At 49.5% G+C, this 25223-nt stretch overlaps 1 protein-coding gene across 1 annotated transcript in view; it reads left to right on the top strand.

The window, feature by feature from the left end:
- The first annotated feature begins 3020 nt into the window (after positions 1-3020).
- The window catches only part of alox5a (arachidonate 5-lipoxygenase a), an 84141-nt gene continuing 61938 nt past the window's right edge, over positions 3021-25223 (top strand). Inside the window, exons 1-2 of the mRNA XM_041176309.1 lie at positions 3021-3234; positions 10244-10442. Of these exons, the coding sequence (XP_041032243.1) occupies positions 3085-3234; positions 10244-10442 (349 nt within the window). The 5' untranslated portion in view covers positions 3021-3084. The remainder of the gene's footprint in view (positions 3235-10243; positions 10443-25223) is intronic.

Here is a 25223-nt window from a genome sequence, read left to right as displayed (position 1 = left end):
CAGGCTCAAATACACAAACACATAAATAGACACATACACAAATGCACACAGACCTTCACACATGCGCACAGACTCAAATATACAAACTCAAACACACAAACTCACACACAGGTTTAAATGCAGAAAGACACACACAGGCTCAAATACACAAACATGCATGGGCTCAAATACGCACACAGGCACGGGCTCAAATATACAAACACACACAGACCCTCACATGCACAGACCCATTTACACAAACTCAGACACACACACAGGCTCAAATACACAAACACACACATGAACACAGACTCAAGCACACAGACTCACATACACAAATACACACAGACTCACACACACAAACTTACAAACACAAACACACACAGACTCAAACATGCACAGACTTAAGTACTCACACACACACAGACTCAAACACACAGACTCAAGCAAACAGCAAATGAGACCAAAACCTGCTAATGGATTCAGGAACTGCTCTGTTCTGTTTTGAATAATTCTGAGAGATTTATCTGAATGGGCCGGTTTAACAATTCAAACACAAGATAACACCTCTCACAATTCAGCACGCCCAGGGTCAGCCTGCGGTATGTGCAGGAGCTAAGAGTCTAACAGTAGGGGCAGGAGCTAGTCATGTTTTGAGCTAATAAAAGGCATCAGCAGGTTACACCCAGCACTATTTAGGAAGGGCAAAACTTTAGCTGCGGCTGACCCGTGTTCCCAAGGCTCTATGGTTTGAAGTCAGCGCCACAGGCCGAGAGGAACTCCCTGTAGCTGGAAAGCCCGGGCGCTTGGGTTGGTCACTGTGAACCACACAACAGGCTGTTTGGAAAAATACACCACAGAAACATCACTCCAGCACCTCCCCTGAAAGAGGAGTGAGCAGCTCCTTACTGATAGCATTATTTAATGATAACATTAATAATAACATTATTTAATGATAACATTAATAATAACATTAATAATAACATTATTTAATGATAACATTAATAATAACATTATTTAATGATAACATTATTAAACATCTCAAAGAAAAAGAACTTAAACTCTTCGCCCTATAGCTCCGTGCTTCTACATTCCTCACGATGGTTCTTGTTCTTCGGTCTGAAAAGCGCAGCTTTTAATAAGGTGATTGATGCCCCTGAGCTCTCTGACCCGGAGAATGTCCTGTCCTCTGTTACCCTCTCTCTCTCTCTCCCTCTCTCCTGTACACCCTTACATTGTTTTCCATTTTATCCAGCCGAGATACACTCAGCATTCCTTTAACACCTCCCCCCGGGCTGTCAATACCCAATACTGCCCGCAATACTTAGCGGTATAACTCCAGTCCCCTCCTCCAGGACTGGAGTTATACCGCACACTAACCTCTGAGCTGTGCGCTCTGCTAAATTTGGCTGGCATTGAAAACCCTTTCACATAAAGTGATTGACAACATTCTTGCCTGGGGCTCCTGTCCTGTACAAATCGTTCCGGCATGCCGCTTTATTTCGGAGAGGTTACGGGCTGGGTTAGCAGGGTAGAATGTCCGCTGCCTGACAGTGTGCGGCTGGAGGCGGATTTAATCATGCTTTTATTTTTAAAAATAGAGATTTGGGTGATGTGCAAGGGAACTGCAGGGTTTACAGGCTTCGGGTCAGGGAGTCGGACGAGCTGAGTGCTTGCCGAAGGGTGGCAGGATATGACGGGCCGAATGGCCTCCTTGTGTGCTGTGAGCATTCTGCCAAGCTGCCCTCTGCTCCCAGGCACCAGGTCCCATGTCAAACTGTGAGAGTGGGTTCCTGACCAGTGGAGCTGCTGTGTGTGTGTGTGTGTGTGTGTGTGTGTGTCTGTATGTGTTTGTGTGTCTGTGTGTGTGTGTTTGTGTGTGTGTGTGTGTCTGTGTTTGTGTGTGTTTGTGTGTCTGTGTGTGTGTTTGTGTGTGTGTGTTTCTATGTCTGTGTGTGTGCTTGTGTGTGTTTGTGTGTCTGTATATGTTTGTGTGTCTGTGTGTGTGTTTGTGTGTGTGTGTGTCTGTGTGTGTTTGTGTGTGTGTGTTTCTGTGTCTGTGTGTGTGTGCTTGTGTGTGTTTGTGTGTCTGTGTGTGTGTGTGCTTGTGTGTGTGTCTGTGTGTGTGTGTCTGTGTGTGTGTCTGTGTGTTTGTTTGTTTGTGTTTGTGCGTCTGTGTCTGTGTGTCTGTGTGTTCTTGTGTCTGTGTGTGTGTGTTTGTGTGTGTCTGTATGTGTTTGTGTGTCTGTGTGTGTGCGCTTGTGTCTGTGTGTGTGTGTGTCTGTGTGTATGTGTATTTGTGTGTCTGTGTCTGTGTGTCTGTGTCTGTTTGTCTGTGTCTGTATGTCTGTGTGTGTTTGTGTGTCTGTGTCTGTGTGTGCCTGTGTGTGTTTGTGTGTGTCTGTGTCTGTGTGTGTGTGTCTGCGTGTGTCTGTGTGTGTGTTTGTGTGTCTGTGTCTGTGTGTGTGTCTGTGTGTGTTTGTGTGTGTCTGTGTGTGTTTGTGTGTCTGTGTGTGTGTTTGTGTGTGTCTGTGTGTGTGTTTGTGTGTGTCTGTGTGTTTGTGTCTGTGTGTGTGTTTGTGTGTCTGTCTGTCTGTGTGTTTGTGTCTGTGTGTGTGTGTGTCTGTGTGTTTGTGTGTGTGTGTTTGTGTCTGTGTGTCTGTGTGTGTCTGTGTGTTTGTGTGTGTGTGTTTGTGTCTGTGTGTTTGTGTGTGTCTGTGTGTTTGTGTCTGTGTGTGTGTTTGTGTGTCTGTCTGTCTGTGTGTTTGTGTCTGTGTGTCTGTGTGTGTCTGTGTGTTTGTGTGTGTGTGTTTGTGTGTGTGTGTGTGTGGAAGGATAAATTGCAAACAGACACTAGAAGTAACAGCTACAACTTTTCTGCACGAACTTTAAAGCGGACTGAATGAGAGCGGCAGTCCGATTGGAGGGAGGTTTCGGTTTGGGAACTTGTCTCTTCTGCTGCTTCAACATCGAGAGAGAAGAAACTGGGCGGAACCAGAGATCGGAATAAAACGGAGAGTGAGTGATGTGGGCGGAGAGCTGACGAGCTGGGTGGCTGGCAATGTGTTGGGGCCAGACACTGGCACTTTAACCCTCTCCAGCAGCATGTTCTCCTACACTGTGACAGTAGCGACTGGCAGCCAGTGGTTTGCGGGCACGGATGATTATATTTACCTGACCTTGGTGGGAACTGAAGGCTGCAGTGAGAAAACCCTCCTGGACAAACCGCTTTACAATGACTTCGAACGGGGAGCGGTGAGAATAAACCTTCTTTATAACCCCCTCCCTCTCACTTTAACCCGGGAGCTCTTCATCCACAGGATCAGCCCCACACCCCCCTCCCCAATGTGCCCGGACTCCGGCAGCACCCCCCACCCCCCTTCACAGCCGTGAACTCCCCCATCCCAACTCCCTCCCTGTCCCCACTTTAACTCTTTTCACTCCTCTCTCACCCCCTCCCTCCCTCCCCCCTCCCTCTCTCTCACCCTCCCTCTCTCTCACCCTCCCTCTCTCTCCCCTTCCCCTCCTCCTCCCTCCCTCTCCCCCTCCCTCCCTCTCTCTCACCCCTCCCTCTCTCCCCCTCCCTCTCTCTCCTCCTCCCTCTCCCCTTCCCTCTCTCCCCCTCCCTCTCTCTCCTCCTCCCTCTCCCCTTCCCTCTCTCCCCCTCCCTCTCTCTCCTCCTCCCTCTCCCCTTCCCTCTCTCACCCCTCCCTCTCTCCCCCTCCCTCCCTCCCTCTCTCTCACCCCTCTCTCTCACCCCTCTCCCTCTCCCTCCCTCCCTCCCTCTCTCTCACCCCTCTCTCTCACCCCTCTCCCTCTCCCTCCCTCCCTCCCTCTCTCTCCCCCTCCCTCTCTCTCCCCCTCCCTCTCTCTCACCCCTCTCTCTCCCTCTCTCCCCCTCCCTCCCTCCCTCTCTCTCACCCCTCTCTCTCACCCCTCTCTCTCACCCCTCTCTCTCCCTCTCTCCCCCCTCCCTCCCTCCCTCTCTCTCACCCCTCTCTCTCACCCCTCTCTCTCACCCCTCTCTCTCCCTCTCTCCCCCTCCCTCCCTCCCTCTCTCTCACCCCTCTCTCTCACCCCTCTCTCTCACCCCTCTCCCTCTCCCCCTCCCTCCCTCCCTCTCTCTCACCCCTCTCTCTCACCCCTCTCTCTCACCGCTCTCCCTCTCCCTCCCTCCCTCTCTCTCCCCCTCCCTCTCTCTCCCCCTCCCTCTCTCTCACCCCTCTCCCTCTCCCCCTCCCTCCCTCCCTCTCTCTCACCCCTCTCTCTCACCCCTCTCTCTCACCCCTCTCCCTCTCCCTCCCTCCCTCTCTCTCCCCCTCCCTCTCTCTCCCCCTCCCTCTCTCTCACCCCTCTCTCTCCCCCTCTCCCTCTCCCTCCCTCCCTCTCCCTCCCTCCCTCTCTCTCCCCCTCCCTCTCTCTCACCCCTCTCTCTCACCCCTCTCTCTCCCTCTCTCTCACCCCTCTCTCTCACCCCTCTCTCTCTCTCACCCCTCTCTCTCCCCCTCTCCCTCTCCCTCCCTCCCTCTCTCTCCCCCTCCCTCTCTCTCCCCTTCCCCTCCTCCTCCCTCTCTCTCACCCATCCCTCTCCCTCTCTCTTCCCCCTCTTTCCCTCCCCCTCCCTCTAACAGCTGGGGTCAGCTCTGGCAGTGCCTGCCAGTGTATGCCGTTTCCCACTGGAATTAGAGATGTGCTGGTGATACTGAATAAACACTATCACATTTCACCTTCCAAACAGACAGAAGGTGCTGAGAGCAGCCCTATCACTGTCTGTTGTGGTAAAGCCTCTCGATACATCCTGACCGAGGTTTCATTCTCCTGTAGAAGGAGATGTACCACCTCAGTGGCACCAGTCACTCTGCATGCGAGAGCTATGCTGGTCTATATTCACTCCCTCGTTGCTCCGGGGTTCCCTGTAGTGTTCAGCCTTCATGCATTCACCCAGTGTCCCTGCAACATCTGCTACACTCGGGCTTGCACCCCTCACCAGAACGGTCCACAGGGTACTGCTGCTGGGAAAACAGTCCACGCCCATCATATCTCATGGGTCAGAGCTGGACTGGAACTACAGCCAATTTTTCAGCAATAATTCAATCCATTTTAATTAGCTCCCTGCTCCAAACGTGGTTCTCCCCAGCCCCATCACTGTTGGATCCATTCCAACCTTCTTTCATGGTGGCTGCACTTATTTTGATAATTTGCTTGTTCAGGGTATTTCTGAAGTGTAGTCACTGCTTTAGTGGGCAGGCATGATGTCAGTTGCCATGCCCACCCTAGGTCAATAAGCAATAAACACTTGATGTCCAGGTTTACACTGAGAGTTGCTGCCACTATGTTCCAGTAAGTGAGCGCGTGTGGAGGGAGTACAAAGGAAAGAATGGCTAGATGCAAACCTGATAAAGTTCAGTGTGACAGCAGCTGATGAACCAAACGTGTGGCTAGTGCAGGGTTGACTAATCCCTGTCCATGGTTTGGTGACTCATTACACCTCCGATCTCCACATTGCTCGATTGTGTCGAGTTGCGTGTATTGTGAAAGCCAGAAGCGACTTTCTGAAAATTTTTAACAGAAAAGCCAAGTCAGTTAGAAGCCGCATTAAAAGAATTGGTTTGGGTGTGCAGAGAGGTTCCCCATTCCACATTCATTAAAGCACTGCTGGACGTATCCAACCTCCTGGATTTCCTGATATAGTCTAGATCTCTGGAAAATGAGAAGTTAGTTCATTGGAAGGATTTGACAGGAAGCTGGTCCAGTCAGTATGCAGCAGTTTATTGAGAGCACAGCAAATCCAGGCCCTGGTTTGTGAGGCAGTCCGCTATACGCTGCTGAGATGTGTCGCCTCTTGACTGAGATGTGTGTGCCTGACTAGTAACAGCATGTGTCCTAATGAGAGGCACAGAACTACAGGGATTATTAATATTATTTATATATTTTATATATATTTTTCTTTTCTCACCTATTTCCATTATTTTTAAATGTATTTCCATCCATTGTTTTATCTCTACCTTTAGCCTTTTTTGATGCATTCCCTTCACCCCACCCCGGCTGGGGCTATCTGTTCCTTGCTTGTCCTGCTTTCTACCCTTAATTAGCACATTCCTTAGATAATATTCACCTTCAACACCTCTTTGTCCTTTTGTCTATGGCATCTTTTGGCTATCCCCACCTATCACTGGTCCTCTATCCAGCTCTACTTGTCCCACCCCCGCTTAAACCAGTTTATATTCCACCTCATTTCTATTTTTCCTTAGTTCTGTTGATGAGTCATACAGACTGTATTCCCCTCCGCAGATGCTACCAGACCTGCTGAGTTTTTCCAGGTATTTTTATTTTTGTTTCAGATTTCCAGCATCCGCAGTATTTTGCTTTTATCTTGGGGTTTTTTCCTACTCTGTTCTCTGTCCATTAGCCAATCCTCAATCCATGCTGATCCCATATTGTCCCAAATCCCGTGAATCTTCATTTTGTGCATTAACCTCTTGTGTGACATCTTATAAAATGCTTTTTGAAAATCCAAATGCACTACAAGGTGCATTTATACAAGGTGACAGTTACAACCTCTTAAAACCTCTAGCAGATTTATCAAACACAATTTCTTTTCCAAATCCATATTAACTCTGCTTCATCATTATCATTTTCTACATGTTACTCCGTCCCTAATAATAGATTCAGGTGTTTTGACTACCGCTGATGTTGGATTAACCAAACTGCAGCTCCCTGCTTTCTCTCTTCCTCCTTTCTTGAATAGCAGAGTTTGGTTTGTTACCTTTTAATGCATGAGGATTATTCCAGAATCGATGCAATCAGAAGGAATACATCCACTCTCTCTGAGTGACATCCAGAATGTAGGTCCAGAGGATTTGGCAACTTTCAGTCACAATTTCTCTAACACTGTTTCTTCACAATATTTACTTATTTAAGGTCCTCATTTTCATCAGACATTTGGTTACCCGTTATTTCAGGAACTGGTTGTGTGTCTCTGACTGTGAAAACAAATAAAATGTCTCTACCATATCCTTATTCACCATTTTTAAAATTCATTCATGGGATGTGGGTGTCACTGGCTGGGCCAGCATTTACTGCCCATCCCTAATTGCCCCTTGAGAAGGTGGTGGTGAGCTGCTTTCTTGAACCGCTGCAGTCCATGTGGTGTAGGTACACCCACAGTGCTGTTAAGGAGGAAGTTCCAGGATATTGACCCAGTGACAGTGAAGGAACGGTGATATATTTCCAAGTCAGGATGGTGAGTGACTTGGAGGGGAACTTCCAGGTGGTGGTGTTCCCATCGTTCTGCTGCCCTTGTCCTTCAATATGGTAATGATCGTGAGTTTGGAAGGTGCTGTCTAAGGAGCCTTGGTGAATTCCTACAGTACATTTTGTAGATGGTACACTCTGCTGCTATTATGCACCGGTGGTGGAGGGAGTGAATGTTTGTGGATGCGGTGCCAATCAAGTGGGCTGCTTTGTCCTGGATGGTGTCGAGCTTCTTGAGTGTTGTTGGAGCTGCACTCATCCAGGCAAGTGGGGAGTATTCCATCACACTCCTGATTTGTGCCTTGTAGATGGTGGACAGGCTTTGGGGAGTCAGGAGGTGAGTTACTCATCGCAGGATTCCTAGCCTCTGACCTGCTCTTGTAGCCACAGTATTTATATGGCCAGTTCAGTTTCTGGTCAATGGTAACCCCCAGGATGTTGATAGTGGGGGATTCAGTGATGCTAATGCCATTGAACATTAAGGGGCAATGGATAGATTCTCCCTTGTTGGAGATGGTCATTGCCTGGCACTTGTCAGCCCAAGCCTGGATATTATCCAGGTCTTGCTGCATTTGGACATGGACTGCTTCAGTATCTGAGGAGTCGTGAATGGTGCTAAACATTGTGCAATCATCAGCGAACATCCTCACTTCTGACCTTATGATGGAAGGAAGGTCATTGATGAAGCAGCTGAAGATGGTTGGGCCGAGGACACTACCCTGAGGAACTCCTGTGGTGATGTCCTGGAGCTGAGATGACTGACCTCCAACAACCACAACCATCTTCCTTTGTGCTGGGTATGACTCCAACCAGTGGAGAGTTCCCCCCCTGATTCCCATTGACTCCAGTTTTGCTGGGGCTCCTTGATGCCACACTCGGTCAAAGGCTGCCTTGATGTCAAGGGAAGTCACTCTCACCTCACCTCAGGAGTTCAGCTCTTTTGTACATGTTTGGACCAAGGCTGTAATGAGGTCAGGAGCTGAGTGTCACTGGCAGAACACAAACTGGGCACCAGTGAGCAGGTTATTGCTAAGCAAGTGCAGCTTGATAACACTGTTGATGACCCCTTTCATCACTTTACTGATGATGGAGAGTAGACTGATGGGGCGGTAATTGGCCGGGTTGGATTTGTCCTTTTTGTGTACAGGACATACCTGGGCAATTTTCCACATAGCTGGGTAGATGCCAATGTTGTACCTGTACTGGAATAGCTTGGCTAGGGGTGCGGCAAGTTCTGGAGCACAAGTCTTCAGTACTATTGCTGGAATATTATCAGGGCCCATAGCCTTTGCAGTATCCAGTGCCTTCAGCCATTTCTTGATATCACAAGGAGTGAATCGAATTGGCTGAAGACTGGCATCTGTGATGCTTGGGACCTCCAGAGGAGGTCGACATGAATCATCCACTCTCTCATATCTCTGCCCTTTGGGTTGGGAACCCATGTTTAACCTCTTCCTTTTTAATATCCCAATAGACTTCTACTATTTAGGTCATTTACCATTTTACTCTCATATACTCTTTCTTTATCAGTTTCATGGCCATCCTTTGTGTAATGGTAAAATTCTTCCAATCATTATACTCAGTGCTCCTTTTATTAGAGACCTCTTCCTTTGACTTAATACTATCTTTAACTCCTTTTAAAATTAGATCTGATGGGTTCTTCCCCTTGAATTGCTTTTTAAAATCTTTGGCCAGGGTTTTCCAGCCCCACTGTAGCACGACCAGTCACGGGGGGATATGTGGCCCACTGACCTTCGATGGGACTGAACAATCCCAGTGGTGGGTGGTCCTGGGAAATCCAACCCTTTGTGTTCCTAATTTTATCTAAAAGCTGTCAATCATGCCTGATTGAAGACACAGTGCTGTAGACTTTACATGGATTGTTCATCAGCTAGACTCCACGGACTCCTTAATACTTCAGCACCTTCAGTTTAATTAATACCTGGAGCAAAAAAAATCCCTTTCCATAGAAACTCCCAGTGAAACAACTTGGTCCAGTCTGCTTGATTTTTAACAACTCTTTAACAGGATGTGGGCCTCACGTTTTCTATTCTATTGCCCATCTCTAGTTGCCCTTGAGAAGGTGGTGGTGAGCTGCCTTCTTGAACCGCTGCAGTGTCTGTGGTGTAGGTACACCCACAGTGCTGTTAGGGAGGGAACATTTTGTAGCAGATTGGTACAACTGAGTGTCTTGCTCGGCCATTTTCAGAGATCAGTTAAGAGTCAACCACATTGCTGTGGGTCTGGAGTCACATGTAGGCCAGACTGGGTAAGGATGGCATTAGTGAACTAGGTGCGTTCTTACAACAATTGACAATGGTTTCATGGTCACTATTACCGAGACCAACTTTTTTATTTTGAATTCCAGATTTATTAACTGAATTTAAATTCCACCAGCTGCCATGTAGGATTTGAACCTCTGTCCCCAGAGCCTGGAACTCTGGATTACTCCAACATTGACTTGGATTTATGGTAAAGGAAACCAGATTGTGGTTTGCCTCAAACTATTTGAAAATCCTGTGAGGAGTAAGAGGTATTCTTCACACTTTATCACTGGAATGAGTGATGGAGGGTAAGGTCCAAAGTAAATTGGGAGCTAAACATAGGGGGTAAATAGAAGAGGCAATTTTAATGTTTAGGAGAAGCACTGCCCAGATTGTCATGACTCATATTTAAGGTTGAAATGTGAAAAGGTCCTGATAGGATAACTGTAGAAGAGTCACAGGGACTCGAAATGTTAACTCTGTTTCTCTCTCCGCAGATGCTGCCAAACCTGCTTGAGTTTTTCCAGTATTTTCAGTTTTTGTTCTTGGTAGGATAACTTCTGTTGTGCACATGTGAGAGACTGTCGTTTGTCTGTTTAAAAAGTGGCTGACCCTGATTTTCGACCAGAGTAAGAGGGACAGCCCTGATGGTCAAGTCTGGATATTTTCCCTTTATGATGACAGCAGGCTCAGTGCCTGCTCTTTACACTCAATACAACACTAATGTTCCCCTTCACTTTGCGTAGGTGGACTCATATGATGTAACAATGACGAATGATATTGGGGAGATCCTGTTGTTGAAGGTTGAGAAACGCAAGTACTGGGTTCACGATGACTGGTACTGTAAATACATCACAATCAAAACCCCTGCAGGAGAGTACATGGAGTTTCCGTGTTACCGATGGATTACTGACCGCAAGGAAATCGAGCTACGGGATGGACACGGTGAGTACCAAACCCTGGACAATGAACGTGAGAGAAGGTGTGGCCTGGGACAAATGGTTTGATGTCCTGCCCTTTTCAGTGGGTTACAGCTGACCTTCATGTCCCTGGGCTAGAGGGAGGAAATGTCAATAAGACTACCCACCCACACTCCGACCCCTTGGTCAACTGTGTTAAGTGTGGATGGCAGGCTCTGCAATGATGCCTTCATGGATAAACAGCCTGCCATTAATGTGTTAATCCACATATTTGAGGCCGGAACACTCTGGAACCCAGGAATGAAGATGAGCAGATGAAATTAGGGTGAAAAAATGCTTGGAAATCACCAAGTGCATTGAACATTGGGGAAGATAAAGTCACTTGGTGATGGAAGCAGCTGGTTTTATTGATCCCATCGTCAATAATACATTTCTAGAAACAGGCCAGATTCTCTACTGAGTTCGTGGCCCGGGTCGGGGGTGGGGGGGGGGGGCCTTGCTGTTGGTGGGGGAGGGGCCCTGCTGTGGGGAGGGGTCTACTGTGGGGGAGGGGCCCTGCTGTGGGGAGGGGTCTACTGTGGGGGAGGGGCCCTGCTGTGGGGAGGGGTCTACTGTGGGGGAGGGGCCCTGCTGTTGTCCTGAGTGACCCCTATGACCAGACTGGCAGATTAAGACAAGAGTTAGGAGCAGGAGGAGTTGATTTGGCCCCTTGATCCTGCACTGCCCTATAATGGCAGCTCTAATTGTGGCATCAAATGCACTTTCCTGTCTGACCCCTATGAACCCTTAACTCTCTCTTGTTGATCAAAAATCTAACTCAACCTGAAAATATTAAACTTAAATTTCCCAAATGCTATGGTGGGGTTTGAACTTATCTACAATACATAAGTGATTTGCATCATGCAGGTCAGTACCTGTAACCCAGGCAGCAGCCAAGACTCCTTCACATTGTGCTCTGAGAGGAGAGATAATGGAATCTGTATCAAAAATAAATGGTAAACATTTAAATGCCAAAGATAGAATAAAGAATAGCCAGGAGGGAATTCAAAAAGGAAGGTCTTGTTTGAACAACTATACTGAATTCTTAAAAGGAGTAATAAAGAGGAGACAAGAGAAATGCAGAAGTAAAGTATTTTAATTTCCAATAAGCCTTTGATAAGGCTCCACATAATAGAATCATTACTAATATCAGCATTCATAGATTGAGGACAAATCTAACTCCATGCCTAGGAGTGTTTGATGGAGACAGTGTATAGCGAGCTTTACTCTGTATCTAACCCCATGCTGTACCTGTCCTGGGAGTGTTTGATGGGGACGGTGTAGAGGGAGCTTTACTCTGTATCTAACCCCGTGCTGTACCTGTCCTGGGAGTGTTTGATAGGGACAGTGTAGAGGGAGGTTTACTCTGTATCTAACCTCGTGCTGTACCTATCCTGGGAGTGTTTGATGGGGACAGTGTAGAGGGAGCTTTACTCTGTATCTAACCCCGTGCTGTACCTATCCTGGGAGTGTTTGATGGGGACAGTGTAGAGGGAGCTTTACTCTGTATCTAACCCCGTCCTGTACCTGTCCTGGGAGTGTTTGATGGGGACAGTGTAGAGGGAGCTTTACTCTGTATCTAACCCCGTGCTGTACCTGTCCTGGGAGTGTTTGATGGGGACAGTGTAGAGGGAGCTTTACTCTGTATCTAACCCCGTGCTGTACCTGTCCTGGGAGTGTTTGATGGGGACAGTGTAGAGGGAACTATACCCTGTATCTAACCCCGTGCTGTACCTGCCCTGGGAGTGTTTGATGGGGACAGTGTAGAGGGAACTATACCCTGTATCTAACCCCGTGCTGTACCTGTCCTGGGAGTGTTTGATGGGGACAGTGCAGAGGGAGCTTTATTCTATATCTAACCCCGTGCTGTATCTGTCCTGGGAGTGTTTGATGGAGACAGTGTAGAGGGAGATTTACTCTGTATCTAACCCCGTGCTGTACCTGTCCTGGGAGTGTTTGATGGGGACAGTGTAGAGAGAGCTTTACTCTGTATCTAACCCCGTGCTGTACCTGTCCTGGGAGTGTTTGATGGGGACAGGGTAGAGGGAGCTTTACTCTGTATCTAACCCCGTGCTGTACCTGTCCTGGGAGTGTTTGATGGGGACGGTGTAGAGGGAGCTTTACTCTGTACCTAACCCCGTGCTGTACCTGTCCTGGGAGTGTTTGATGGGGACAGTGTAGAGAGAGCTTTACTCTGTATCTAACCCCGTGCTGTACCTGTCCTGGGAGTGTTTGATGGGGACAGTGTAGACGGAGCTTTACTCTGTACCTAACCCCGTGCTGTACCTGTCCTGGGAGTGTATGATAGGGACGGTGTAGAGGGAGATTTACTCTGTATCTAACCCCGTGCTGTACCTGCCCTGGGAGTGTTTGATGGGGACAGTGTAGAGGGAGTTTTACTCTGTATCTAACCCCGTGCTGTACCTGTCCTGGGAGTGTTTGATGGGGACAGTGTAGAGGGAGCTTTACTCTGTATCTAACCCCGTGCTGTACCTGTCCTGGGAGTGTTTGATGGGGACAGTGTAGAGGGAGCTTTACTCTGTATCTAACCCCGTACTGTACCTGTCCTGGGAGTGTTTGATGGGGACAGTGTAGAGGGAGCTTTACTCTATCTAATCCCGTGCTGTACCTATCCTGGGAGTGTTTGATGGGGACGGTGTAGAAGGAACTTTAGCTAAGTAGGTAATTAACCATAGTTCATGAGGGACGGTAGAAAACTCTCTCTATTAGAGAGGGACACACTCTGCATCCAGCATGGGGGTAATGTGAAGTAGCAGGTCCCAAGTCTACCACAGCCAGATGTAATTGAAGTTGTGATGTTGGTATTATTCTGAACCACACACTAGCCATCAAATGAAGTGAGCTAACTAACGTCCAGAGGAAACTCTGTAAGTAATCCCATCTTGTACAGAGTGCAGGGACAGACACGCTCTAATTCTGTCTAAACACTGCTCCAGGACATACACACACGCTCTGTAACTCTGTCTGAACACTGCCCCAGGACACACATACTCTGTAACTCTGTGTGAACCACGCCCCAGGACAGACACACACTGTAACTCTGTCTGAACACTGCACCAGGACACACACACTCTGTAACTCTGTCTGTACACTGCCCCAGGACACACACAATCTGTAACACTGTCTGAACACTGCCCCAGGACACACACACTCTGTAACTCTGTCTGAACACTGCCCCAGGACACATACACTCTGTAACACTATCTGAACACTGCCCCAGGACACACACACTCTGTAACTCTGAACACTGCCCCAGGACACACACACTCTGTAACTCTGCCTGAACACTGCCCCAAGACACACACACTCTGTAACTCTGTCTGAACACTGCCCCAGGAGAGACACACTCTGTAACTCTGTCTGAACACTGCCCCAGGACACAAACACTCTGTAACTCTGTATGAAAACTGCCCCAGGACAGACACACTCTGTAACTCTGTCTGAACACGGCCCCAGGACACACACACTCTGTAACTCTGTCTGAACACTGCCCCAGGACACACACAATCTGTAACTCTGTCTGAACACTGCCCCAGGACAGACACACTCTGTAACTCTGTCTGAACACTGCCCCAGGACACACACGCTCTGTAACTCTGTCTGAACACTGCCCCAGGACACACACACTCTGTAAATCTGTCTGAACACTGCCCCAGGACACACATACTGTGTAACTCTGTCTGAACACTGCCCCAGGACAGACACACTCTATAACTCTGTCTGAACACTGCCCCAGGACACACACGCTCTGAAACTCTGTCTGAACACTGCCCCAGGACACACACGCTCTGTAACTCTATCTGAACACTGCCCCAGGACACACACACTCTGTAACTCTGTCTGAACACTGCCCGAGGACACACACACTTTGTAACTCTGTCTGAACACTGCCCCAGGACAGACACACTCTGTAACTCTGTCTGAACACTGCACCAGGACACACACACTCTGTAATTCTGTCTGAACACTGCCCCAGGACACACATGCACTGTAACTCTGTCTGAATACTGCCGCAAGACACACACACTCTGTAACTATGTCTGAACACGGCACCAGGACACACACACTCTGTAACTCTGTCTGAATACTGCCCCAGGACACACACAATCTGTAACTCTGTCTGAACACTGCCCCAGGACAGACACACTCTGTAACTATGTCTGAACACTGTCCCAGGACACACACGCTCTGTAACTCTGTCTGAACACTGCCCCAGGACACACACACTCTGTAAATCTGTCTGAACACTGCCCCAGGACACACATACTCTGTAACTCTGTCTGAACACTGCCCCAGGACAGACACACGCTGTAACTCTGTCTGAACACTGCCCCAGGACACACACACTCTGTAACTCTGTCTGAACACTGCCCCAGGACAGACACACTCTGTAACTCTGTCTGAACACTGTCCCAGGACAAACACACTCTGTAATTCTGTCTGAACACTGCCCCAGGACACACACGCTCTGTAACTCTGTCTGAATACTGCCCCAGGACACACACGCTCTGTAACTCTGTCTGAACACTGCCCCAGGACACACACGCTCTGTAACTGTCTGAACACTGCCCCAGGACACACAGGCTCTGTAACTCTGTCTGAACACTGCCCCAGGACAGACACACTCTGTAACTCTGTCTGAACACTGCCCCAGGTCACACACGCTCTGTAACTCTGAACACTGCCCCAGGACAGAAAAACTCTGTAAATCTGTCTGAACACTGCCCCAGGACAGACACACACACTCTGTAAATCTTTCTGAACACTGCCCCAGGAAACACACACTCTGTAACTCTGTTTGAAAACTGCCCCAGCACACACACACTCTGTAACTCTGTCTGAACACTGCTCCAGGACACACACACTCTGTAAATCTGTCTGAACACTGCCCCAGGACACACACACTCTGTAAATCTGTCTGAACACTGCCCCAGGAGAGACACACTCTGTAACTCTGTCTTAACACTGCCCCAGGAAAGACACACTCGGTAACTCTGTCTGAACACTGCCCCAGGACAGACACACTCTGTAACTCTGTCTGAACACTGCCCCAGGACACACATGCTCTGTAACTCTGTCTGAACACTGCCCCAGGACAGACACACTCTGTAACTCTGTCTGAACACTGCCCCAGGACAGACAAACTCTGTAACTCTGAACACTGCCCCAGGACACACAAGTTCAGTAACTCTGTCTGAACACTGCCCCAGGACAGACACACTCTGTAACTCTGTCTGAACACTGCCCCAGGACACACACGCTTTGTAACTCTGTCTGAACACTGCCCCAGGACACACACAATCTGTAACGCTGTCTGAACACTGCCCCAGGACACACACACTCTGTAACTCTGTCTGAACACTGCCCCAGGACAGACACACACACTCTGTAAGTCTGTCTTAACACTGCCCCAGGACAGACACACACACTCTGTAACTCTGTCTGAACACTGCCCCAGGACACACACTCTCTGTAACTCTGTCTAAACACTGCCCCAGGACACACACACTCTGTAACTCTGTCTGAACACTGCCCCAGGACACGCACACTGTGTAACTCTGCCTGAACACTGCCCCAGGACAGACACACTCTATAAGTCTGTCTGAACACTGCCCCAGGACACACACACTCTGTAAATCTGTCTGAACTCTGCCCCAGGACACACACACACTGTAACTCTGTCTGAACACTGCCCCAGGACACACACACTCTGTAACTCTGTCTGAACACTGCCCCAGGACACACACACTCTGTAACTCTGTCTGAACACTGCCCCAGGACAGACACACTCTGTAACTCTGTCTGAACACTGCCCCAGGACACACACACTCTGTAACTCTGTCTGAACACTGCCCCAGGACAGACACACTCTGTAACTCTGTCTGAACACTGCACCAGGACAGACACACACACTCTGTTACTGAGTCTGAACAATGTCCCAGGACAGACACACACAATCTGTAAATCTGTCTGAACACTGCCCCAGGACACACACACTCTGTAACTCTGTTTGAAAACTGCCACAGCACACACACACTCTGTAACTCTGTCTGAACACTGCCCCAGGACACACAAGCTCTGTAACTCTGTCTGAACACTGCCCCAGGACACACACACTCTGTAAATCTGTCTGAACACTGCCCCAGGACACACATACTCTGTAACTCTGTCTGAACACTGCCCCAGGACAGACACACGCTGTAACTCTGTCTGAACACTGCCCCAGGACACACACACTCTGTAACTCTGTCTGAACACTGTCCCAGGACACACACACTCTGTAACTCTGTCTGAACACTGTCCCAGGACACACACACTCTGTAATTCTGTCTGAACACTGCCCCAGGACACACACGCTCTGTAACTCTGTCTGAATACTGCCCCAGGACACACACGCTCTGTAACTCTGTCTGAACACTGCCCCAGGACACACACGCTCTGTAACTCTGTCTGAACACTGCCCCAGGACACACACGCTCTGTAACTCTGTCTGAACACTGCCCCAGGACAGACACACTCTGTAACTCTGTCTGAACACTGCCCCAGGTCACACACGCTCTGTAACTCTGAACACTGCCCCAGGACAGAAAAACTCTGTAAATCTGTCTGAACACTGCCCCAGGACAGACACACACACTCTGTAAATCTTTCTGAACACTGCCCCAGGAAACACACACTCTGAAACTCTGTTTGAAAACTGCCCCAGCACACACACACTCTGTAACTCTGTCTGAACACTGCTCCAGGACACACACACTCTGTAAATCTGTCTGAACACTGCCCCAGGACACACACACTCTGTAAATCTGTCTGAACACTGCCCCAGGAGAGACACACTCTGTAACTCTGTCTGAACACTGCCCCAGGACAGACACACTCTGTAACTCTGTCTGAACACTGCCCCAGGACACACATGCTCTGTAACTCTGTCTGAACACTGCCCCAGGACAGACACACTCTGTAACTCTGTCTGAACACTGCCCCAGGACAGACAAACTCTGTAACTCTGAACACTGCCCCAGGACACACACGCTCTGTAACTCTGTCTGAACACTGCCCCAGGACACACATACTGTGTAACTCTGTCTGAACACTGCCCCAGGACAGACACACTCTGTAACTCTGTATGAACACTGCCCCAGGACACACACACTCTGTAACTCTGTCTGAACACTGCCCCAGGACACACACAATCTGTAACACTGTCTGAACACTGCCCCAGGACACACGCACTCTCTAACTCTGTCTGAACACTGCCCCAGGACACATACACTCTGTAACACTATCTGAACACTGCCCCAGGACACACACACTCTGTAAGTCTGAACACTGCCCCAGGACACACACACTCTGTAACTCTGCCTGAACACTGCCCCAGGACACACACACTCTGTAACTCTGTCTGAACACGGCCCCAGGACACACACACTCTGTAATTCTGTCTGAACACTGCCCCAGGACACACACGCTCTGTAACTCTGTCTGAACACTGCCCCAGGACACACATACTCTGTAAATCTGTCTGAACACTGCCCCAGGACACACACGCTCTGAAACTCTGTCTGAACACTGCCCCAGGACACACACGCTCTGTAACTCTGTCTGAAAACTGCCCCAGGACACACACACTCTGTAACTCTGTCTGAACACTGCCCGAGGACACACACACTCTGTAACTCTGTCTGAACACTGCCCCAGGACAGACACACTCTGTAACTCTGTCTGAACACTGCACCAGGACACACACACTCTGTAATTCTGTCTGAACACTGCCCCAGGACACACATGCACTGTAACTCTGTCTGAATACTGCCCCAAGACACACACACTCTGTAACTCTGTCTGAACATGGCACCAGGACACACACACTCTGTAACTCTGTCTGAATACTGCCCCAGGACATACACAATCTGTAACTCTGTCTGAACACTGCCCCAGGACAGACACACTCTGTAACTCTGTCTGAACACTGTCCCAGGACACACACGCTCTGTAACTCTGTCTGAACACTGCCCCAGGACACACACACTCTGTAAATCTGTCTGAACACTGCCCCAGGACACACATACTCTGTAACTCTGTCTGAACACTGCCCCAGGACAGACACACGCTGTAACTCTGTCTGAACACTGCCCCAGGACACACACACTCTGTAACTCTGTCTGAACACTGCCCCAGGACAGACACACTCTGTAACTCTGTCTGAACACTGTCCCAGGACAAACACACTCTGTAATTCTCTCTGAACACTGCCCCAGGACACACACGCTCTGTAACCCTGTCTGAATACTGCCCCAGGACACACACGCTCTGTAACTCTGTCTGAACACTGCCCCAGGACACACACGCTCTGTAACTCTGTCTGAACACTGCCCCAGGACACACACGCTCTGTAACTCTGTCTGAACACTGCCCCAGGACAGACACACTCTGTAACTCTGTCTGAACACTGCCCCAGGTCACACACGCTCTGTAACTCTGAACACTGCCCCAGGACAGAAAAACTCTGTAAATCTGTCTGAACACTGCCCCAGGACAGACACACACACTCTATAAATCTTTCTGAACACTGCCCCAGGAAACACACACTCTGTAACTCTGTTTGAAAACTGCCCCAGCACACACACACTCTGTAACTCTGTCTGAACACTGCTCCAGGACACACACACTCTGTAAATCTGTCTGAACACTGCCCCAGGACACACACACTCTGTAAATCTGTCTGAACACTGCCCCAGGAGAGACACACTCTGTAACTCTGTCTTAACACTGCCCCAGGACAGACACACTCGGTAACTCTGTCTGAACACTGCCCCAGGACAGACACACTCTGTAACTCTGTCTGAACACTGCCCCAGGACACACACGCTCTGTAACTCTGTCTGAACACTGCCCCAGGACAGACACACTCTGTAACTCTGTCTGAACACTGCCCCAGGACAGACAAACTCTGTAAATCTGAACACTGCCCCAGGACACACACGCTCTGTAACTCTGTCTGAACACTGCCCCAGGACAGACACACTCTGTAACTCTGTCTGAACACTGCGCCAGGACACACATACTCTGTAACTCTGTCTGAACACTGCCCCAGGACAGACACACGCTGTAACTCTGTCTGAACACTGCCCCAGGACACACACACTCTGTAACTCTGTCTGAACACTGCCCCAGGACAGACACACTCTGTAACTCTGTCTGAACACTGTCCCAGGACACACACACTCTGTAATTCTGTCTGAACACTGCCCCAGGACACACACGCTCTGTAACTCTGTCTGAATACTGCCCCAGGACACACACGCTCTGTAACTCTGTCTGAACACTGCCCCAGGACACACACGCTCTGTAACTCTGTCTGAACACTGCCCCAGGACACACACGCTCTGTAACTCTGTCTGAACACTGCCCCAGGACAGACACACTCTGTAACTCTGTCTGAACACTGCCCCAGGTCACACACGCTCTGTAACTCTGAACACTGCCCCAGGACAGAAAAACTCTGTAAATCTGTATGAACACTGCCCCAGGACAGACACACACACTCTGTAAATCTTTCTGAACACTTCCCCAGGAAACACACGCTCTGTAACTCTGTTTGAAAACTGCCCCAGCACACACACACTCTGTAACTCTGTCTGAACACTGCTCCAGGACACACACACTCTGTAAATCTGTCTGAACACTGCCCCAGGACACACACACTCTGTAAATCTGTCTGAACACTGCCCCAGGAGACACACACTCTGTAACTCTGTCTTAAAACTGCCCCAGGACAGACACACTCGGTAACTCTGTCTGAACACTGCCCCAGGACAGACACACGCTGTAACTCTGTCTGAACACTGCCCCAGGACAGACACACTCTGTAACTCTGAACACTGCCCCAGGACACACACACTCTGTAACTCTGTCTGAACACTGCCCCAGGACACATACACTCTGTAACACTATCTGAACACTGCCCCAGGACAACACACTCTGTAACTCTGAACACTGCCACAGGACACACACACTCTGTAACTCTGTGTGAACACTGCCCCAGGACACACACACTCTATAACTCTGTCTGAACACTGCCCCAGGACAGACACACTCTGTAACTCTGTCTGAACACTGCCCCAGGACACAAACACTCTGTAACTCTGTATGAAAACTGCCCCAGGACACACACACTCTGTAACTCTGTCTGAAAACTGCCCCAGGACACACACACTCTGTAACTCTGTCTGAACACTGCCCCAGGACACACACAATCTGTAACTCTGTCTGAACACTGCCCAGGACAGAAACACTCTGTAACTCTGTCTGAACACTGCCCCAGGACACACACGCTCTGTAACTCTGTCTGAACACTGCCCCAGGACACACACACTCTGTAAATCTGTCTGAACACTGCCCCAGGACACACACACTCTGTAACTCTGTCTGAACACTGCCCCAGGACACACACACTCTGTAACTCTGTCTGAACACTGCCCCAGGACACACACACTCTGTAACTCTGTCTGAACACTGCCCCAGGACAGACACACTCTGTAACTCTGTCTGAACACTGTCCCAGGAAACACACACTCTGTAATTCTGTCTGAACACTGCCCCAGGACACACACGCTCTGTAACTCTGTCTGAATACTGCCCCAGGACACACACGCTCTGTAACTCTGTCTGAACACTGCCCCAGGACACACACGCTCTGTAACTCTGTCTGAACACTGCCCCAGGACACACACGCTCTGTAACTCTGTCTGAACACTGCCCCAGGACAGACACACTCTGTAACTCTGTCTGAACACTGCCCCAGGTCACACACGCTCTGTAACTCTGAACACTGCCCCAGGACAGAAAAACTCTGTAAATCTGTCTGAACACTGCCCCAGGACAGACACACACACTCTGTAAATCTTTCTGAACTCTTCCCCAGGAAACACACGCTCTGTAACTCTGTTTGAAAACTGCCCCAGCACACACACACTCTGTAACTCTGTCTGAACACTGCTCCAGGACACACACACTCTGTAAATCTGTCTGAACACTGCCCCAGGACACACACACTCTGTAAATCTGTCTGAACACTGCCCCAGGACACACACACTCTGTAACTCTGTCTTAAAACTGCCCCAGGACAGACACACTCTGTAACTCTGTCTGAACACTGCCCCAGGACACACACGCTCTGTAACTCTGTCTGAACACTGCCCCAGGACAGACACACTCTGTAACTCTGTCTGAACACTGCTCCAGGACACACACGCTTTGTAACTCTGTCTGAACACTGTCCCAGGACACACACACTCTGTAACGCTGTCTGAACACTGCCCCAGGACACACACACTCTGTAACTCTGTCTGAACACTGCCCCAGGACAGACACACACACTCTGTAACTCTGTCTGAACACAACCCCAGGACAGACACACACACTCTGTAACTCTGTCTGAACACTGCCCCAGGACACACACTCTCTGTAACTCTGTCTAAACACTGCCCCAGGACACACACACTCTGTAACTCTGTCTGAACACTGCCCCAGGACAGATACACAAACTCTGTAACTCTGTCTGAACACTGCCCCAGGACACGCACACTGTTTAACTCTGCCTGAACACTGCCCCAGGACAGACACACTCTTTAAGTCTGTCTGAACACTGCCCCAGGACACACACACTCTGTAAATCTGTCTGAACACTGCCCCAAGAAACACACACTCTGTAACTCTGTCTGAACACTGCCCCAGGACAGACACACTCTGTAACTCTGTCTGAACACTGCCCCAGGACACACACACTCTGTAACTCTGTCTGAACACTGCCCCAGGACAGACACACTCTGTAACTCTGTCTGAACACTGCACCAGGACAGACACACACACTCTGTTACTGAGTCTGAACAATGCCCCAGGACAGACACACACACTCTGTAAATGTGTCTGAACACTGCCCCAGGACACACTCACTCTGTAACTCTGTTTGAAAACTGCCACAGCACACACACACTCTGTAACTCTGTCTGAACACTGCCCCAGGACACACACGCTCTGTAACTCTGTCTGAACACTGCCCCAGGACACACACACTCTGTAAATCTGTCTGAACACTGCCCCAGGACACACACGCTCTGTAACTCTGTCTGAACACTGCCCCAGGACACACACGCTCTGTAACTCTGTCTGAATACTGCCCCAGGACACACACACTCTGTAACTCTGTCTGAACACGGCCCCAGGACACACACACTCTGTAACTCTGTCTGAACACTGCCCCAGGACAGACACACTCTGTAACTCTGTCTGAAAACTGCCCCAGGACACACACACTCTGTAACTCTGTCTGAACACTGCCCCAGGACACACACAATCTGTAACACTGTCTGAACACTGCCCCAGGACACACACACTCTGTAACTCTGTCTGAACACTGCCCCAGGACACATACACTCTGTAACACTATCTGAACACTGCCCCAGGACAACACACTCTGTAACTCTGAACACTGCCACAGGACACACACACTCTGTAACTCTGTCTGAACACTGCCCCAGGACACACACACTCTATAACTCTGTCTGAACACTGCCCCAGGACAGACACACTCTGTAACTCTGTCTGAACACTGCCCCAGGACACAAACACTCTGTAACTCTGTATGAAAACTGCCCCAGGACACACACACTCTGTAACTCTGTCTGAAAACTGCCCCAGGACACACACACTCTGTAACTCTGTCTGAACACTGCCCCAGGACACACACAATCTGTAACTCTGTCTGAACACTGCCCAGGACAGAAACACTCTGTAACTCTGTCTGAACACTGCCCCAGGACACACACGCTCTGTAACTCTGTCTGAACACTGCCCCAGGACACACACACTCTGTAAATCTGTCTGAACACTGCCCCAGGACACACACACTCTGTAACTCTGTCTGAACACTGCCCCAGGACAGACACACTCTGTAACTCTGTCTGAACACTGCCCCAGGACACACACACTCTGTAACTCTGTCTGAACACTGCCCCAGGACAGACACACTCTGTAACTCTGTCTGAACACTGTCCCAGGAAACACACACTCTGTAATTCTGTCTGAACACTGCCCCAGGACACACACGCTCTGTAACTCTGTCTGAATACTGCCCCAGGACACACACGCTCTGTAACTCTGTCTGAACACTGCCCCAGGACACACACGCTCTGTAACTCTGTCTGAACACTGCCCCAGGACACACACGCTCTGTAACTCTGTCTGAACACTGCCCCAGGACAGACACACTCTGTAACTCTGTCTGAACACTGCCCCAGGTCACACACGCTCTGTAACTCTGAACACTGCCCCAGGACAGAAAAACTCTGTAAATCTGTCTGAACACTGCCCCAGGACAGACACACACACTCTGTAAATCTTTCTGAACTCTTCCCCAGGAAACACACGCTCTGTAACTCTGTTTGAAAACTGCCCCAGCACACACACACTCTGTAACTCTGTCTGAACACTGCTCCAGGACACACACACTCTGTAAATCTGTCTGAACACTGCCCCAGGACACACACACTCTGTAAATCTGTCTGAACACTGCCCCAGGACACACACACTCTGTAACTCTGTCTTAAAACTGCCCCAGGACAGACACACTCTGTAACTCTGTCTGAACACTGCCCCAGGACACACACGCTCTGTAACTCTGTCTGAACACTGCCCCAGGACAGACACACTCTGTAACTCTGTCTGAACACTGCTCCAGGACACACACGCTTTGTAACTCTGTCTGAACACTGCCCCAGGACACACACACTCTGTAACGCTGTCTGAACACTGCCCCAGGACACACACACTCTGTAACTCTGTCTGAACACTGCCCCAGGACAGACACACACACTCTGTAACTCTGTCTGAACACAACCCCAGGACAGACACACACACTCTGTAACTCTGTCTGAACACTGCCCCAGGACACACACTCTCTGTAACTCTGTCTAAACACTGCCCCAGGACACACACACTCTGTAACTCTGTCTGAACACTGCCCCAGGACAGATACACAAACTCTGTAACTCTGTCTGAACACTGCCCCAGGACACGCACACTGTTTAACTCTGACTGAACACTGCCCCAGGACAGACACACTCTATAAGTCTGTCTGAACACTGCCCCAGGACACACACACTCTGTAAATCTGTCTGAACACTGCCCCAAGAAACACACACTCTGTAACTCTGTCTGAACACTGCCCCAGGACAGACACACTCTGTAACTCTGTCTGAACACTGCCCCAGGACACAAACACTCTGTAACTCTGTCTGAACACTGCCCCAGGACAGACACACTCTGTAACTCTGTCTGAACACTGCACCAGGACAGACACACACACTCTGTTACTGAGTCTGAACAATGCCCCAGGACAGACACACACACTCTGTAAATGTGTCTGAACACTGCCCCAGGACACACTCACTCTGTAACTCTGTTTGAAAACTGCCACAGCACACACACACTCTGTAACTCTGTCTGAACACTGCCCCAGGACACACACGCTCTGTAACTCTGTCTGAACACTGCCCCAGGACACACACACTCTGTAAATCTGTCTGAACACTGCCCCAGGACACACACGCTCTGTAACTCTGTCTGAACACTGCCCCAGGACACACACGCTCTGTAACTCTGTCTGAATACTGCCCCAGGACACACACACTCTGTAACTCTGTCTGAACACGGCCCCAGGACACACACACTCTGTAACTCTGTCTGA

This window comes from Carcharodon carcharias, chromosome 28 (genome assembly GCF_017639515.1).
Source record: "Carcharodon carcharias isolate sCarCar2 chromosome 28, sCarCar2.pri, whole genome shotgun sequence".
In the NCBI taxonomy this organism is placed as follows: domain Eukaryota; kingdom Metazoa; phylum Chordata; class Chondrichthyes; order Lamniformes; family Lamnidae; genus Carcharodon; species Carcharodon carcharias.
The sequence above is the reverse complement of the archived record's forward strand: the minus strand, read 5'-3'. Positions and strand labels throughout refer to the sequence as shown.